At 38.8% G+C, this 17968-nt stretch overlaps 1 protein-coding gene across 1 annotated transcript in view; it reads left to right on the forward strand.

Moving 5' to 3' along the window:
• The window catches only part of TGS1 (trimethylguanosine synthase 1), a 1147018-nt gene that overhangs the window by 318682 nt on the left and 810368 nt on the right, over window positions 1-17968 (forward strand). Inside the window, exon 4 of the mRNA XM_044065538.1 lies at window positions 4656-5943. Within this exon, the coding sequence (XP_043921473.1) occupies window positions 4656-5943 (1288 nt within the window). The remainder of the gene's footprint in view (window positions 1-4655; window positions 5944-17968) is intronic.

The following is a 17968-nucleotide window of genomic DNA, read 5'->3' on the forward strand; positions in this document are numbered from 1 at the left end:
TTCTAGTTCCAAGAAAGGAAGGAATGTGAAGGCCAATTCTAGACCTCTCAAAGCTAAACAAGTTTCTAAGCATTCCCAAATTCAAAATGCTGAGACTGATTTTTCTAGTCACGTACATAGTTATAACAGATCTGAAGTGCACCTATCTTCATGTACCTGTCATAAAATAACAATTCTATGCTTTACAACTTAGTTTATCCACTGCACACACAATTTTCACCAAGTATTTAGCTCCTGTTGTAGCACATTACAGAATGCTAGGAGTGCACAAGAGAAAAACAATCTTGGAACTTCAAATAGCCTTGCAGTCTACCATGGACTGTTTTCAGAGGGTAGGGTTCACCCTCAATTGTCTGCAAATCCCAACTTCGTCCCCAGATAAGGATTCTCTTTCTGTGTGCTATGATAGATTCTGTACAACAGAAAGCCTTTTTACTCCTAGGAAAGATGTATTTTCTGACATTTACTCATCTTACTGCCAAGGCTGACAGTCACAGGAAGGGAATGTCTAAGGGCCATGGAGTTCATGGCATCATCCATCCTTATGATTTCCCCTAGCAAAACTACACCTGAGGAAACTTCTGTGGTTTAGAAACAGTAAAGAGTGGTTTAAGTGCCCAAAAAAAACACTACTGATAAACCAACAAAGGTACTGGAAACCAGCAGATCCACCGCAATGAAAGTTTTAATCCAAGTCAAAACTTAACGAACACACAGCACATAAAAATGTTACTGTTGTAAAACCAATTCCCCTTACGTTTTCATCTAACTAAAACTTCATCAGATAGGCATAGCCTTCACAAATAGTCACTTAATTACCTTTCCTTATTCAAATTACCCAGTGAAATGCATCAATCGATTAGTATCTAAGATGCAGAATGAGTATGAATGAATAAAATACATAAACCAGTCATATACTGTTGTATATATAAATATTGGTGTTAAAATAGAAAAAATATAAATAGTTTGTCAGCAGTAATAAATGCATTGAATATATTCCACATAAATAGTGTGTGTGTGTCTTTCGGCTTTGTATCTTAATATTAAAACAGATAAAAGCTGTTGTAAAAGGATGAAAAAAAAATACATGAAATGCCACCATCTAGTGGAGGAATCATGAATAATATTACATCTCATACTAAAACAGGCTGTATAAAATATAAAATTCTGACTGTTAAAAAATTATATATAAGTTATACAACATCTAAGGACCATAAGTTGCCAAATAAAACTGTTATTTACAATTTAGCAGATCTAAGCTTTAATACTGGTTTTAAAGATACCATGCCATTTAGCCCTGGGTGATTACTTGCGTCCAAGACTAGTTGCCAGTATAGCTCCCTATACTCAAGCTGGGTCTCCCAGGGACCACCCATGGGATCTGTAGGCACTACTTCTATTACAAAAAATTGGTACTCAGCATTTTCACATACATATGTTTCTACAGGACATTATCATTTCATATCCATGCTCATACATTCTTTGTTTTAACTTTCTTTTCTGTCTTACCCACATAAAAGGAGTCACATGCATCACACAAGGCAATGTATATCACACCTGTAGTGTTACAGTTTGCAAAACCTTTTGTTGTAATATGTTTATTCCTACATTTCAGATGTATAACATCACCAGTCCGGATGTTACTACATTGAGTTTTTACTAGTAATAAAAAGGAACACAAAAGTGTGATAACTGTCCTCAGTGTAGTAACATCCAGACTGGTGATGTTATACATTTGAAATGTAGGAGTTAACATATTACGACAAAAGGGTTTGCAAATTGTAATGCCACAGGTGTGATACACATTGCCTTGTGTGGTGTATGTGACTCTTTCTATGTGGGTAAGAAAGAAAGTTAAAACAAAAAATGTATGAGCATGGATATGATACAAGAAAGAAAAATGATAATACTGCCCTGTAGAAAAAATCCCAAGTATGTGAAAATGCTGAGTACCAATTTTTTGTAATAGAAGTAGTGCCTATAGATTCCAGGGGTGGTCCCTGGGAGACGCGGCTTGAGTATACAGAGCTATGCTGGCAAGTAGTCTTAGACACTAGTAAATCACCCAAGGCTAAATGAAATGGTGTCTTTAAAACCAGTATTAAAGCTTAGATCTGCCAAATTGTAAATAACAGTTTTATTTGACAACTTATGGTCCTTAGATGTTGTATAAATGATATATATTTTTTTAACAGTCAGAATTTTACATTTTATATTTTATACAGCCTTAAGCTGCGGTGGTACAGTGGTAGCGTTGTTGCCTCACAGCAAGAGGTTCTCCTGTTCGATTCTCGGCTGGAGTGCCTTCTGTGTGGAGTTTGCATGTCTTCCCTGCAGTCGAGTGGCCTCCAAAAGACATGCGTGAATGGGCTTGCCTTCGCTGATGGTTGAGCGTCTGGCTGGCAGCTCGGCACCATAAAAAGAAATCTACTGCCAATCATTAGTGGACCGGAGTTCCGCTGTGGCGACCCCTAAAAGCCGAAAAGACAGCATATTTTATACAGCCTGTTTTAGTATGAGATGTAATATTGAAGTCAGAATTTTACATTTTATTTTCGCCTCACAGAAAGACGTCCTGTTCGATTCTCAGCTAGAGCGTCTTCTGTGTGGAGACGTGCGTGAATGGGCGTACCTTCGTTGAAGATTGTACGTCAGGGCCGGCAACTTGGCACGTAAAAATCTACTGCCAATCATTAGCGGACCGGAGTTCCGCTGTGGCGACCCCTAACTGGGAAAAGCCAAAAGACACAACAACAACAACATTTTATACAACCTGTTTTAGTATGAGATGTAATATTATTCATGATTCCTCCACTAGATGGTGCCATGGTGCACAAAAGTTCATTCCTGCTATGCACCAGCACACTTTCACAATTAAAAGCAAATATTGGCTCCCTGTTTGAAGTGGGAGACACAGCACTTTGAAAATGAACTGAAAGTAACAGAGAATTCCATAGCTTGGCACTGCATCTTTAAAGCATTTTTTTTTTTTTTGAGAGAGAGAGAGGCTTCATCCACCTGTACTCCCTCACATAGCAGATCTGATCGTACACCCTTACTGCTCACCTATGCTGAGATCGTTGTTTGGAGAAGGTTGGTGAGCTACAGCAGTCTAGGACTTGGTATGTATTCCTCTACATTCACACTTGCAGATGTGCAGTTCCAAGGGTCATGGTTCGTAATCTCAGAAGTTCATCAGGCACCTACCAGTAGTATATGTGCATGTGACAGCTTCCCCTCAGTCCAGGAGTTGAGACTCTTAGAATCTTGTAACCCTTTAACTTCCAAAGTACGTCCCAGGTCAGCAAATTAATTTCTATGTGGATGTCCTGCACCAGGATCACATAATGTGCCAATACACAATTAAATCACAGACAAATACCATCTGACAAGTGATGTATTTAGAGTATAACATATGAAACAGACAACTCAAGTCCAGGGGAAGCCCTCTCTGTGTATATATGACTACATATGTACACGATTTATACAGTATTGTTAGCCATGCAACAGTATATGTTAATGTCCCCTGTGAGTTATGCTATTGCTGCCTTTTTGGCTCTGGATGCAGATGACATGCTGCGCATAGTTTTTATAGGTGACTTGAATAACACAGAGAGTATGGCTGGATCCATCAAAGGTCATTTCATCAATGCTCATGCATTTCAGCCTGTGTAACTAACTGGAGGTCGCATGACATTTATTATGTCGGTAGGGCTGAATCACTCCTCTGTACTCTCTGTGTACTAGGAACCCCTTTGCACCCATTCTTTTATAGTTAAGTCCAGGGTCAACAAACCCTACGTGAAGATAAAAAGTAAATATTTCAAAAGCTGTGTTTAGTTGATTAGCCCCATGTCAATGGGATTTAATGAGAATGATGTAGTCCATGGTACAAATTGGATGTGTGCTGGTGGCAGTGAAAAACATGACATTGCCACAGTGCTGACCCCTATGTGAAAGTCTCCCTTGGTGTTGTGTAGCAGAGGGTAGCAGAGTTAGTTCTGTAAGACTTAATTAGATGATTTGCAGTAGATTCAGTTTAAGGTGAAATGTGTCATCGCTGTTCTATCCACGAAATTTATATAACAGTGAACTCTGTCTGCATATGCAGTTTTAGTAGTGGTACAGTTGTCACTGAAATGAGCAGATGTGACCTCTCTATGCTAGGTTAGTATAGTTTATCTGGTCCTCATCTTTTATAGTTCCATAATTACCGTATAAGGAGTTATGAGCAGAATGTAGCAAATGGCAGTAGAATATTGCTAGTAGTGATGGCACATTCAGCACTGAATACGTTCACTACCATGATGGCTGCCACTGGATATCTGCAGCAGTGTTCCAGTAGTGGCAACAACAGCTGTTATTTATCAGCCATTTTTTTCACTTGAATTGGTAGGTAAGGTCTAGGATCATGAAGATATGATTGCAGTGTTGCCTGATGTGTTACTTTGCTGGGTTAGGTATTTGAAATGCATTTTTTATTTCATTCTGAATGGTAGTTCCCTTGTGCTGGTGTGTTGTTGATGTAGAAAAGTTATATGGACCTCTATGTTACTGCTTGTCATTGTAACTGAAGAACTACTGTAATGTAGGTGGGATGCATGTATCTAAGTACATGTTAATATATGGCAATAAAGTAGTGTTTTGTTTTGTAGGTATCGGGCAAGTATGGAAAGCAGAGTACGACGAAGCAGAATTTTCACAACAGATGCAGTGAATATGATTCTGAAGAAACATGTGACAGATGGCATGAGGAGTGCAGCTCCATCCCACCTGCTGATAACAGAATGGATAGTAATTACACAGAAAGTGGGAATCCACTTCTAGTCAGTGGACTAGATGGTAGTTCAAGCCATTCCTGCTTGGACATGTACACTTTGGATACTAACCAGATTGAACATGAGAGTTGTCTTATGGATGGCAAGCCATGTGTTAATTCATGCAGCTTCCCATCAGAGAGCTGTGAAATGGACAGTAAACAGACTGAAAGTGAAAGTCCTCGTTCTTTAACTGACCCCATTGTTTTTTCCCAGCAGATCCCCTCCAGCATTACTGAGATATATGTCAATCTGAGCAAAGGCAAGGACTCTTCTTTGGACACTGTCCCAAATGTTAAGTCATGTGATATAGATTGTAACCAGATTGAAAATGGCTGCCAGCTTGTAGATGCTCTCCATAATGATAGTTTGGTTGATATTCCGTGTGAAACTTGCAGAGTGGATAGTAAGGAGACTGAAACGGTGACTGTGCATCAGGACCTTGAGCCTTCAGTGGATTTAAATGAAGATGCATCTCCTAATGAACTCCAGCACAAAGAAGATTGGGAGAGGTATTGGGGACAGTATGGAGAAGGGTTGTTGTGGCAAAGTTGGTTGGATAAACACACAGAATGGTCAGAATACAATTGGTCCAAAGACTCATGTTCACCACCACCTTGGGATTGTCCAGACACCAGATCAGAGTGGGAAAGGCATAGTAGTGAACTCTATTGGTACTACTGGAAACAGTTCAAATATTGGTCAGCACAGGGCTGGTTTGTGGACTATTCGTCTGAAAAGGGTATGGGTGTAGATGCACACTGTGTAGAATTGGATGTAATACTCAAACTAGACAATGTAAGTAGGGAAGCTGTATTTAATCAAACAATGGAATCCATGCATTCTGCAGAAGATTTGTCTGACTCTGTCGGTAAGAAAAATGCAACCTTGTGTACAAGTGTTCCTAATGGGGTGCCTAATAAGATTAGTAACCCACATCTTTCTGCAGAAGATCTGGAGCAGAACAGAGTGGAAGTCGACTTGAATTGCAACAAAGCTCAACAAATCAGCCCCACTGTCAATGCCCCTTGTTGTTGTCCTTCTGCGTCTGATGTAAATGAACCATGTGATGGAAGAAACAAGAAGAGCGATTCAACAGCTGATCACAACAGTACTGCACAGTCAGGTTGGTTTGTCAGCCAGAATTCATTTTCCTTTTAGATCTTCAGACAGAAGCAGGTCCAGCTTCATTCTTTTCTACTGTTGAAATAGTAGATGTGGGTATTACTAAAACAGTACTGTAGTAGTAGCCATTCTGACTTAATACCATCATGATCTTTGTTTTTGTTATAGAATGGATTGCAGGATAGTATGTTATATAACTGTTGTCTTTTCTTACCTCTGGTAACATGTTTTCTTGCTTATGTTGCATTTTAGTCATTGTTAAATGTAACCCTATTGTGTACATAAGCATTATACTCTCTAATCTTCTACTATCTTCTACCTTTAGCTGGCTGTGCCTGCCAAGACATCTGATAGCATGTTAGCATGAGACCTGAAATGCTGCCTCAAAGAAGATTGTTGTCCATGATGTGCATAATTTGATCACTGCCACAGTAGTCTTAGCTATATGGGTTATATACTGCCCCAGATACAAGTCTTCCAGCTTCTAAAGCATAAGGGTGTCTTCCAAGAGTCTGGTGCATTGGCAGCTTGAGCAGAGCTGTAGAAAGTCAACAGTCTGTGCACCAAGCCCTTTTGAGCCTTCCTGCTGCCGAGGAGCACCCTTTCTTCGGGATTTCGAGGATAGACGGTTTGTTAGTGTTTCTCCATTGCTAGGCAGATAAATTCCCTTCAGAATAAAAAAAACTTCCACAGTAATGTTTTTTTTACTGTAATCTTAACTCTTTTCTGTAAAACTAATCATTTTAAGATAGGAAATAGTGTTTGGATTCTTGCATGACTTTCAGCCACTTTTTCTGTAAAGTGTAGCTTATTTTTCTGGAAAAAAGTTTTATATTTAAATCTTGTGTTAAAGTATTTTAGGGACTGGGGTAAGTGTTTAAAGTGCTTTTTATTTTGCTTTAGGTGGTAAAAAAATTACTGTTTCATTGATTGTTGCCGTTAGTCTTACCTTGAATTCAGGCTTCATATTTGGCTTCACCATGTAACAACTTAACAGTTCCTCGATTATTCTTTCTTCCAGCCACAAAATTAGAAAATTGCTAGACAACTCCCGTCCCTTTAGCAGGCTACAAATTTGTCTCAGCCACAGATAGGTGACTGCTACACGACGTTTTGGTTTCCTTAGACCACTAATTTTCTTCCTTGGCTCCCTCTGGTGTAGACTCTTCAGCTGTTAGGCACATCCACTGCAGCCTTTGGAGTGCCCTTGGTGGACAAGAGGGAACCACACTTGTCCCCTGTGGAAGGAGCAGGGATTACTCAGCTGGACACTAATTATGAATAATTTGACTGACAGGAATTGGTCTGCTTCTATGGAAATTCCTGTCAACAGAAAGCAAGAAAGTTAAAAATGCATCTTCCCCTGTCTCTGTTTAGACAGAGGTGATTTATTTGCCTTAGCTCATGCACTCAACCCCTCTGTTTCTGGTGTTACTGGTAAGAGATGAAGATTCTTTGCATATACTGAACAGGAAAATGATTTTGAGGAGACATTGTCTGCTTTATTTCCTCAAGTGACTGATTCTGAAGAAAATGTTTAATGTACTAGTCCCTTACAACAGTTTTCTTTTATTTAAACCATATCTTGAAATAAACCACTTGTTTCAGTGGGAACATAATGATATTCCACTAACTTTTAAAAAAGTTGTTTTTTCATAGCTAGAGGATATTTTTTATTACTCCATGTAGCATAACTGACTGGCATTCTTCTGCCCTTAAAAAACATATAGAGTGTATAAAGATGTCCTTCTGTATCACTGTTGCATTATTCCTAACAGAAGGGATCTCTTGCCAGCAATACACCAACAATGCCACAATATCCAGCCAGTATACCAAAGCTATTCGTATTTACAGGTGCTGTACATTACACGTACACTGCCCACACAAGATGTAGGGCATAAAGGTGACATATGGGCGCACACATTCAGAGTTACTTTGCTGCGAGTCCGAATGTCTTGGACAGGAAATGGGGTCCCATTTTGGCTGTGTCAAGTTTCAGGGTCTCTGGTGTCTTCTTCAGAGGTCGGGCCACATCAGTATAAAGGAGATGAGAGGTGAGAGCTCTGCTTATAGCTCTTCAGGTTTTCATTCCCTCTTTCATCCCTGACCAATAAAGATTTCACAGACAATACCACAGTGATGTGGTATTTCAACAAACAAGGGGGGGGTACAAGGCCCTGCCTTCTTTGCAGGCTAGTTCTTCAGGTCCAGGATTTAGCTATTTAGTATCAAGTGACTATTTGGCCGATTTACATTTTCTTGAAACATAATCTAGTGGGAGACTATTTGACCAGGTCCAACACCCAAGCTCATGATTGGATGCTTCAGAGAGACGTTTTCCTTGATGTTGTCCATCAGTGGGGTATTAGTCAGGTAGATCTTTTTGAGTCTCCTCTGAACAGATCACTTCCTCTGTTCTGTTAGCGTCCCAAGTCCTTTGGCTTTGAAAGTGAGCGCCCTCTTTTTACCTTGGCAGGGGATGTTTCCATGCACCTTCCTTCCACTTCCTCTGCTTCTGAGAGTCTTGTAGAAGATCAGGCAGGACTCTGTCCGTCTTGTTAGTGACTCCCTGTTGGCCTAGACAGCATAGGTTCCCCCTTCTATCTCACTTGGCCATGGGCAGTCATCACAAGTAACCTCACCAGGTGGACCTTCTCACACATGACAAAGGGTATGTTGTCCATCCACTCTTCTATTATTGTTGTTGGTGATAGGGTTTTGATCTGTTTTAGGCACCTGTTTTCCTGAGGATGTGTTTGGAGTCCTGCAGGAGGCTAGGAAGTCCACTACCAGAAAGTCATATTTGTCCAAACGGAAGATGTTTTCTGTCTGGTGCCTCTCTCGTCATCAGGATCCCCTGTCTGCAGAGGTTCCTCATATTCTCTTATTTGTGCAGTCTGTTTCTTGCTATGTTGGCATATTCAGTTAAAGCTCACCTGTCAGCAATTTCTGCTTGTCTGTCCTTGACTCCTGTCTAGTCTCTAGATTTGAGGTCAAGCAGTTTCTTAAAGGTGTCCTTCTTATTAAGCCTCCCGAGAAGCCCCCTAGTCTGCCTTCCAGGGACCTCAAGTTTGTTCTTGAAAAATTGACTCGGGCTCCTTTTTAATGTGCTGTTTCAGCTACCTTGCAATGTTGTACTTTGATGACTGTTCTTTAGATTCTCACATCTGCAAAGAGGGACTGTTTCTACAGAGACAGGGTGTCTTTTCATACTAATCCTTCTTTAATGCGCAAGGTGGTTAACGAGTTGTCCCTTAATCAGTCTATTCATTTGCCTTTTTTCTTTCTTTGGAGTTTACCAGTGAGAAGGTTCTTTACACCTTGGATTTGCATAGAAAGCTTAGATATTATTTGGACAAAACTAAAGTTATTCTCAAATCTGAGCAGATTTTTGTTTCCTTTCATCCCAAGTCTTTGGGTTTAACTGTTTCTAAGCAAACCAACTCTCCCTGGATTTCTAAAGTCATTTATTTTTGCTATGCTATTCTTTTTGTGGTAAATGCCTTTCCTCTTCAGAAAAGCCTAATTCTGCCAGAGTTGTTGCTTCTTCTGGTACTTTTTTCAAGGGGCTGGAAACCAATTCCATCCTTGAGGCTGCTCCTTGGTGTTCTGTCCATACCTTCACTAAGCATTACAAGTTGGATGTTATCTTCAGGACTAGATATGGCTTTCCCAGGGCTGTTCTGCATTGGTTTCTAGAGGGTTCTTCTGTGCCTTCCTCCTCCCAGTTTTTCTCTTGAGTGTTTGTATTCCTCCTTCGGTTAGGTTTAATGCAACAGTAATATGAAAGAACATTGTACAGTTGTGTAAAAAAAATCTTACAATAACAGTAGATGTCCTTCTGTTCAAGGCTGCAGTATTCATTCTCTACCTGCATCCCCCTCTGCTATAGCCTGTTGTTCTTGCCCTCCTGGCTGAGGGGTTCTTGTTTTTTTTTTTCTCCTTCTGGATGCACATGTTCTTTCTTGTCCCTAGGGGCATTCTGTTCCTCCTTGGGATTTTCCATTTCTGAATTTGTGTGCCCATATATCACCTTTATGCCCTATGCCTTGCATGGGGAGCATATGTATGATGTACTGTGCTTGTAAATAATAAAGACTTTGTTATACTGGCTGGACATTGTGCTATCCTTGTCAGGAGATCTCTTCTGTTAGTGGATGTTTTTCTCTTCACTGTTGCAGTATTACTGTTATGGTAAGAATTTGCACAACTGTACTTTCCTCAGTCATACATTTGTCTTATTTTTTTAATCCCGTATTTAACCCTGCAGTGATTTTCTTAATAAATCTCACTGCTGCTAAACATTTGGTGAATGCTGGAGATTCCCTCTCTGACAAGGTTAGGAAATCATTGGTAGATTTGGGGAAAAATGTATATCACCACCATACTAATTTTTAGAATTCTTTATTGTCAAGCTCACATTTAAGTGTTTGTTTGCTTCATTTAAGAACACGAGTGAGTGAAAATCCTTTCTAATTATACTTACTGTTTCAGTGTTTTAAGTAACCAAACCCTTTTTGCATGGTTATGCTTTGAAAAATTCTCTTGAGGATATTATAGCTGAAATTTTGAATTCTCCCTTGAATGAGGAGAGGGGGTTGTGTTTGGACTATTTGCAGCAGAAGGTCTGAAAAAGTATGAAGATATAGGGAAACTGATTCAAGGGGTGACTCAGTGTTTTCAAACACCCCTGTCCAAGTTTGTTAAAGGTTTCATCTACTTCAGGACCTGTTTATAAAAAGCAAAGTAAGCATGCTGTCAAACTTTTGGATGCTTCAAAGAGAAGTTTTTCTGGACATTGTCCATCACGTGGGTAATCCCCAAGTAAGATCTTTTTGCCTCCCCTTTTGAACAGACGGCTTCCTCTTTTTTGCAGTGGAGTCTAAAGTCCTCTGGCTTGGAAGGTGGACATCCTATCTTTTTCTTGGAAGGACATGTTTCTCTACTCCTTCCCTCCCCTTCCTACCATTCTGAGGATCCTGCTCAGGTTAGAGCAAGACTCCCACAAAATCTTTTTGGTGACTCCTTTTTGGCTCAGACAGCATTTATTCCTTCTTCTCCACCTAGCCAAGGGCAGTCAATCACCACAAGTTACCTCACAGAGTAGACCTACTCACACAAGACTAGGGCTGTCTCATCCATCCTCACTTGTCCACTCTTCAGCCGATATTGAGGATGATAGGGTTTTGATCCCTTTTAGGCACCTTTTTCTGAGGTAGTGCTTCGGGTTCTGCAGGAGGCCAGGAGACCAACTACCAGGAAATCCTATATGTCCAAAAGGAAGAGATTTTCTGTTTGGTGTGTTGCTTGTAACCAGGATCCACTTTCTGTGGAGATCCCTGTGGTGTTCTCACTTGTTTGTGTGAATTGCTCCATGCTGGGTTAGCATATTCTTCTTTTAAAGCTCACCTTTCAACCATTTCTGCTTGTCTGCCATGAACTCCTCCTCTGGCCTCTTAAGTTTAAGGTCAAACAATTTCTTAAATATCAGACCTTCCAGGAAGCCTATTCCACCTTCCTGTGATCTTAATTTTGTTCTTGAAAAATGAACTCGGGCTCCTTTTGTGCCTGCCACTTCACCTTCATTACAGAAGTGTACATGGGAGACTGTTCTTTTTTTGGCCCTTACTTCAGCTAATAGAGTGTCTGAACTCCAGGTTCATATATCCGTTCCTCTGTTTTTGTTTTTTTCTTAGGGACAAGGGTGTCCCTTCATATTAATCCTTCTGTTATGCCCACAGTGGTTGATGAATTGTCTCTTAATCAGTCTGTTTGCCTTCCTTTTTTTCCTTCTCTCCAGTCTGCTAGTGAGAAGGTTCTTTGCACCTTGGATTTGCATAGATAGCCCAGATATTATTTAAATAAGATTAAGGCTGTGCAAAAGTCTGATCTGTTTTCTGTGTCTTTTCTTCACAGACCTCTAGGTTTGTCTGTTTCTAAGCAAACATTTTTTTTGTGGATCCCTAAGTCCATTTCCTTTTGTTACTCCTTTGATGGAAAAAGCCTTTCTGCCTCTGTAAAGGCTCATTCTACCAGGACCATGGCTTCCTCTGTTACTTTGAGGATTGGATATCAACTCCATTCTTGAGGTAGCTATTTGGGCCTCTGTCTGTACCTTTATTAAGCATTACTAATTAGATGTTTCAGGATCAAGAACTGGCTTTGCCAGATCTGTTTTGCATGAGTTTCTTGAGGGCTCTTTTGGGCCTTCCTCCTGTACTCTCCCTTTAGTGAAGAATACTGTAACAGTGGTATGGAAAGACATAGTAGAACTGTGTAAAATCTCACCATAACAGAAGAGGTTTTACTCTTCACTGTTGCAGTCTTCTCTGCCTCTCTCCTCCCCCTTCAGCTCTACTCATTTTTTCCTTTTTCTCCTTCTGGATGCACATGTTACTCCTGCTTTCTAGGACTGTTGTTCTTCCTCGGGTTATTCACTTCTGAGGAATGTACATACGTATGTCATCTTTATGCCCTACACCATGAGTGGGGAGCATACATGTGATGTATGTCTATAAAATCGTAAGGCTTTGATATACTGGCCGGATGTTGGGCTACCCACTGCAGGTAATCCCTTTAGTGAAGAATACTGCAGCAGTGAAGAGAAGGGCATCTACTGTTATGGCACGAGTTTACACAACTGTGCTTTCAAGCCGTTTTGCTCCAGGACTCCTTGTTGCCAGGCCTGGAGGACTGACATATTGTCTTTCTGCTTGGAGTGGAACTAACTCTAAGTCTGTACCCCATCCTTCTTCCCCTAACCCCAAAGGTTCTATGTAGTATCCAACAGAACAGACAAAATCTCTTGCTGGTGACTCCTTTCTGGCCCAGGCAATGTTGATTCCCTCTTCCTTGTCTAGACACGGGCCCGTTTCTATAAGTTACCCTAAAAATGGATTTCATCACACAGAAAAATAAATCTGTCCATCATTTCAGTTTACACGCTGTCAACCTGACTTTGTCGATGACAGAATTTTAATCCTTTTTTGACACAGATGTATGAATTTGAATTTGAACAATTGAAAGAAAATCTTGTCCGTTTGAAAATGTAAGACTTTCTAGTGGTATGTTCTGTCTGGTATTGTAAAAGAATGATAATCCCCAACTAGATGGGAACATACAGTTTTATCTTATTTGTATGAGCTACTTAAAACTAGTCCTGCCTGTTCTATAAAGGCACATTTGTCTGCTATTTCAGCCTGCATGTCATTTAACCACTCCACCCCCAACTTGTTCTCAGGAATTGATGTCAAATAGTTTCTAAAGTGTATCTTTCACTTGAATCCACATAGGCCTATATAGGAGGGCCATTCCACTGCCCCTTGGCTCTTAACTTAATTTTGGAAAAACTTGCCTGGCCACCTTTTGAACCAATGAATTCTGCATCCCTAAAGTTTTGTAACTGGAAAACTATTTCATTGGTGATCCTTACTTTTGCCAGAAGGGTCTCGGAGCTTCACGCCCTTATGGCTATCCCTCCTTTCCTTATTTTACACAAGGATAAGGTCTCTTAGAGCTAATCCTTCTGTCTTGTCCAAGGTGATCAATGAATTGTCTGTCAGTCAGGTTATACATTTGTCTACCTTCTTTCCAAACCCACGGAACAGAGGTGAGAGGCTTCTGCACTCCTTGGATGTGCACAGACCACTAAGATTCTTTCTTGAAAAGACTAAAGAAGTTAGGTAAACGGATTACCTTTTTGTATCCTTCCAGGAAGGTAGGTTGGGTAGTCGAGTCTCAAAACAGACCATTTCCAGTTGGATCTCAAAATCCATTTCCTTCTGTTATTCTTACCATGACCCTTTCTTGTCTTCACCTGTGAAAGGACATTCCAATAGAGCAATATCCTCCTCTGGTGCTTTCAGTGGTGTTGATCTAAGAACCACCTGGTCTACTGTACACACCTTCACATAACACAACAGAGTACCTGATTTTTGGATTTCATGGGCAACTTTTACCAGATCTCTACTTTTTGGATTGGTAGACAGCTCTCATGTCTCTGGTCCTTCCAGCCTATCCTATGTTTAAGCTTTGGAATTGCATCCCTCCCTCCTTGCTGTTTGCACTTCTCTTACACCCTGTGGACTGAGGGGGCAGTAGTCCTTCTCACCTTCCTTTAGCTTGCCTTCGTTTTTCTTTGCTCTGTTGTTCTAGCTTTCCCAGGGTCTCCTGGTGTTGATAGTCTGAGGATCTTGTACTCTTATATCCGCTTATGCACACTGTGACCAAAGGGTTAGGTCTTAGCCCAGTCTTGTTAACATTTTTAAGGTTTTTGACTTTGGTACACCTGCCAGATATTTGGTTACACTGTCAAAAACAACAAAGTAAATCCACAGGTCACTCCATAAGCACTTCAATTCTATTATCACATCTGGTAACTCTGCTATGGTACCTAGTGCTTCTGGAGCCACCTGTGGATTTCTTTTGTTTTTTTTAATTGAGCTTGAGTTCATTTGTTGGTGGTCAGTTACCCTGCCAAGATATTGTAGTAGTATTAGAATACTATAGTAGTGATCAGTTATGGTAAGTTCTTACACAACTGTGCTATATAAATCTATGGGTGTAGTGGATAAGGTCGACTCAGTGTTATGTCAACACAGTAGCATTGAGTTGCACAAGATTGACATTCTTCTATGCATGCTCCGAGCTTACTTTTTGGAACATACAATAAATAAAACTGTATTTTTGTGAGGAAGCAAGCAAGCCCTCCTCCCTCCCTCCTTACACTCCCTTGCTAATTATGTATAGTAACTCTGAGACTGTACGATCCCTGGGGAAGGGGGTATATTCCCCTTCCCCAAGATCATCCTTTCTCTCACAACTGTCAACCTTGTTTAATGTTGACAATACCCAAGTTGATCTTGCTTACACTTAACCAATCTAACGTTAACAATATAACAAAATATTTGTATACACACACATATGCATAGATATAAATTTATGCGCACATTTTTCTAGTTGGTGCCATATTAAGAACCAAGATCCTTTTAAGGCTAGTGTTTTTCTGGCTGTAAACTATTCGGGTGAGGTTTTATCCTCTGACCTTTCTTATGCCTCTGTCTAAGTTCATCTTTAGGCCATTTCAGCATAGCTGTCCATGGATCTTCCTATTTCATTGCATTTTTATGTTAAGCTGTTTAAAAAAATTGCATACCTGCCCACATTTAAATCCAGTGGCTTCTTTTTTGTGTGAATGTTCTATATTTTGTTCCATTTCAAGCAGCTTGTCAAGTTGAAAGTCGATTTGATGTTTTTATCCTGAAAAAGTCAATACTGATTGCTCTGACTTCTGTAAGAAGTGTTGGAGTGCAAGTCCCTTGTAGTGAGTCAACCTATATTTGAAGAAAATGAGACAAGGATTTCCTTGAGAATGAATCCTTCATTTATGCCTTAAAACCTAAAATGAGGGAGAATGGGATCCTTCTTAACTGTAGATGTCCATAGACAATTCAGATTCTGTCCTGACAGAACTATAATCTTCAGAAATTCTAACCAGTTATTCATTTCTTATGAAGCTAAGAGATAAGGACAATTGGAGTCAAAGCAGACAATTTACTATAGTTGTCCAATTTCATGTTTTTCTCTACCATAATAAATCAATTCCAGGCAGGATCATGGCACTTCCTAGTAGGACCCTGACTTCTTCATTGGCTCTTTGAAAAGAAGTGGACTGTAGAAGACAGGTCCTATGTACATATTCTTATAAAGCACCACAAACTAGGCTCTTTGTCCACATCTAAACTATTCTCCAGGGTCTCCCGGGCTCTTACTGTTGCTACTCTCAAACCCTATAGCTGTGGTAGTCTACCTGTATAATGTAAGCTACTGCAGTATTTGTCAAATTATGAAGATGGTGCAGTTGTGTAAGTAGACTCACCATAACTGTAAATGTTTGAATGATCACTGCTACTGTAGCCACTCCCTCCATTCTCCTTATTTGGTATGATTTTGCTGCCAGGGTGAGACAATCTATTTTTACTTACCAAGCATTGACCTCTTTCAGGGCACTAACCTCCCCCTTTCAGTCGGGATGAAAACTCTGAAGGGCTAGGCTAGCTTCATTAACTGGCCAAAAGGAACAAAACTCTTCAATTCAGAATCCCTCCCTAGGTCAAGGGGAGGTAAACCTCACCAGAATCCAGTGCTTATTAAATCAAAATAAAAGTTAAGAAAAATATAAAATTAAAGTAAAAGGAAAAGCAAAAATGGTAATAAGAAGTAGAGTTTTTATTTATTTTATGTTTTGCATTTAGTAACTAGACAAGTATGCTGGTCCTAGGTCCTTTTGCAGACATGACCTGAGCCTGTGGACAAGCAAAACTAGGTACAAAATATTTCAAACTAAAAAACGTGAATCAGGACACACTTGTGTAGGTTAAGCACTTTCTTTCGTTTAGTAACGAACTTCTTCAGAACAGACGGACATTAGTGATAAAACTGTTTCAATACAAATAAATTGCTTAAATTAATTATTTAACCAAGCGCAACTATTTCCTTAAATGGAAAACCATTATTCATTTGTAAAGATGTGCATATCTTAAAGGAAAACCATGAATGCATAAGCATTTTTATGTCACGAAAATCATAAAAATAGCCACTTTCTAATCTGAAATAAATGTTTTGTGTGTGTGTGTATATATATATATGTGTATATATATATATATATATATATATATATATATATATATATATATATATATATATACACAAATCAATTTTCTTATAAAAACTGATGAACATAAAATTAATAATGCAATCTATCATTTAAGACATTTTACATTTAATGTAAATTTAAGTAATTTAATGTCATTTAAGGTGACACATCAATGAAATCTAAAACAAAAAAATGTAAATTTCTTAGTTTTTCAATGTGTTTGGGTTTTAAGAAGTTTACATTTTTTGTTTTAGATTTCATTGATGTGTCACCTTATGTTACTAACTATAACAATGCCCTTGAGATTAAAGAGCTAAAGTGGCAAGTTTTTTTCGAAGCTGACCAAGCTCCCATTAAATGTAAAATGTCTTTTAAATGATAGATTGTATTATTAATTTTGTTCATCAGTTTTTATAAGAAAATTGATTTGTGTATATATAAATAAATATATATATATATATATATATATATATATATATGTGTGTGTATATATATATATATGTGTGTGTATATATACATACATATATATATATATATATATATATATATATATATATATATATATATATATATATATATATATATATATATATATATATATATATATATATATCTATATATCTATATATATATATATATATATATATATATTTCAGATTAGAAAGTGGTTATTTTTATGTTTTTCGTGACATAAAAATGCTTATGCATTCATGGTTTTCCTTTAAGATATGCACATCTTTACAATTGAGTAATGATTTTCCGTTTGAGGAAATAGTTGTGATTGGTTAAATAATTAATTTAAGCAATTAATTTGTATTTAAACAGTTTTATTACTATTGTCAGTTTGTTCTGAAGAAGTTTGTTAATAATAAATGAAAAAAAAAGCGCTTAACCTACATCACAGTCTGAAGTTGTAAGTGTGACCTGATTCACGTTTTTTAGTTTTCAAGTGTTTTTGGTTCGTGGATTGGTGGCTTGTGTTGATTATTCAGTTAGATACAAAATATAGTTTACAACAAAGTGGATACAAATTAATGCAGTTCTAGAGTGAGGTCAGAACAGAGGCCTCACACAGTGTAATGTATCCACAAGTAACAGTGTGCCAATGAGGGAGAATTGTATGATTAGACAAAAAATGAGGAATTATAAGCTAAATAAAGCGTACATAAAACAAAAGTGAGAAGAAGAGGATCTGAATGAGCGGGAGAGGTTTAGTAGTAAAAGGAATTCATCTGAGAGTTACCAGAAAAAAGTTGAGGTAGCAAGGAGCTACAGCTTATGATATATAGGCAATAGTTGTGGGGGAGGGTGAATGGATAATAGGTGAGGAAAATTATGAGATGAGTATGAGGGAATAATTGATATTAGGAAA

The sequence above is a fragment of the Protopterus annectens genome, chromosome 3.part0 (genome assembly GCF_019279795.1).
Source record: "Protopterus annectens isolate FY-2018-M chromosome 3.part0, PAN1.0, whole genome shotgun sequence".
Taxonomy (NCBI): domain Eukaryota; kingdom Metazoa; phylum Chordata; order Ceratodontiformes; family Protopteridae; genus Protopterus; species Protopterus annectens.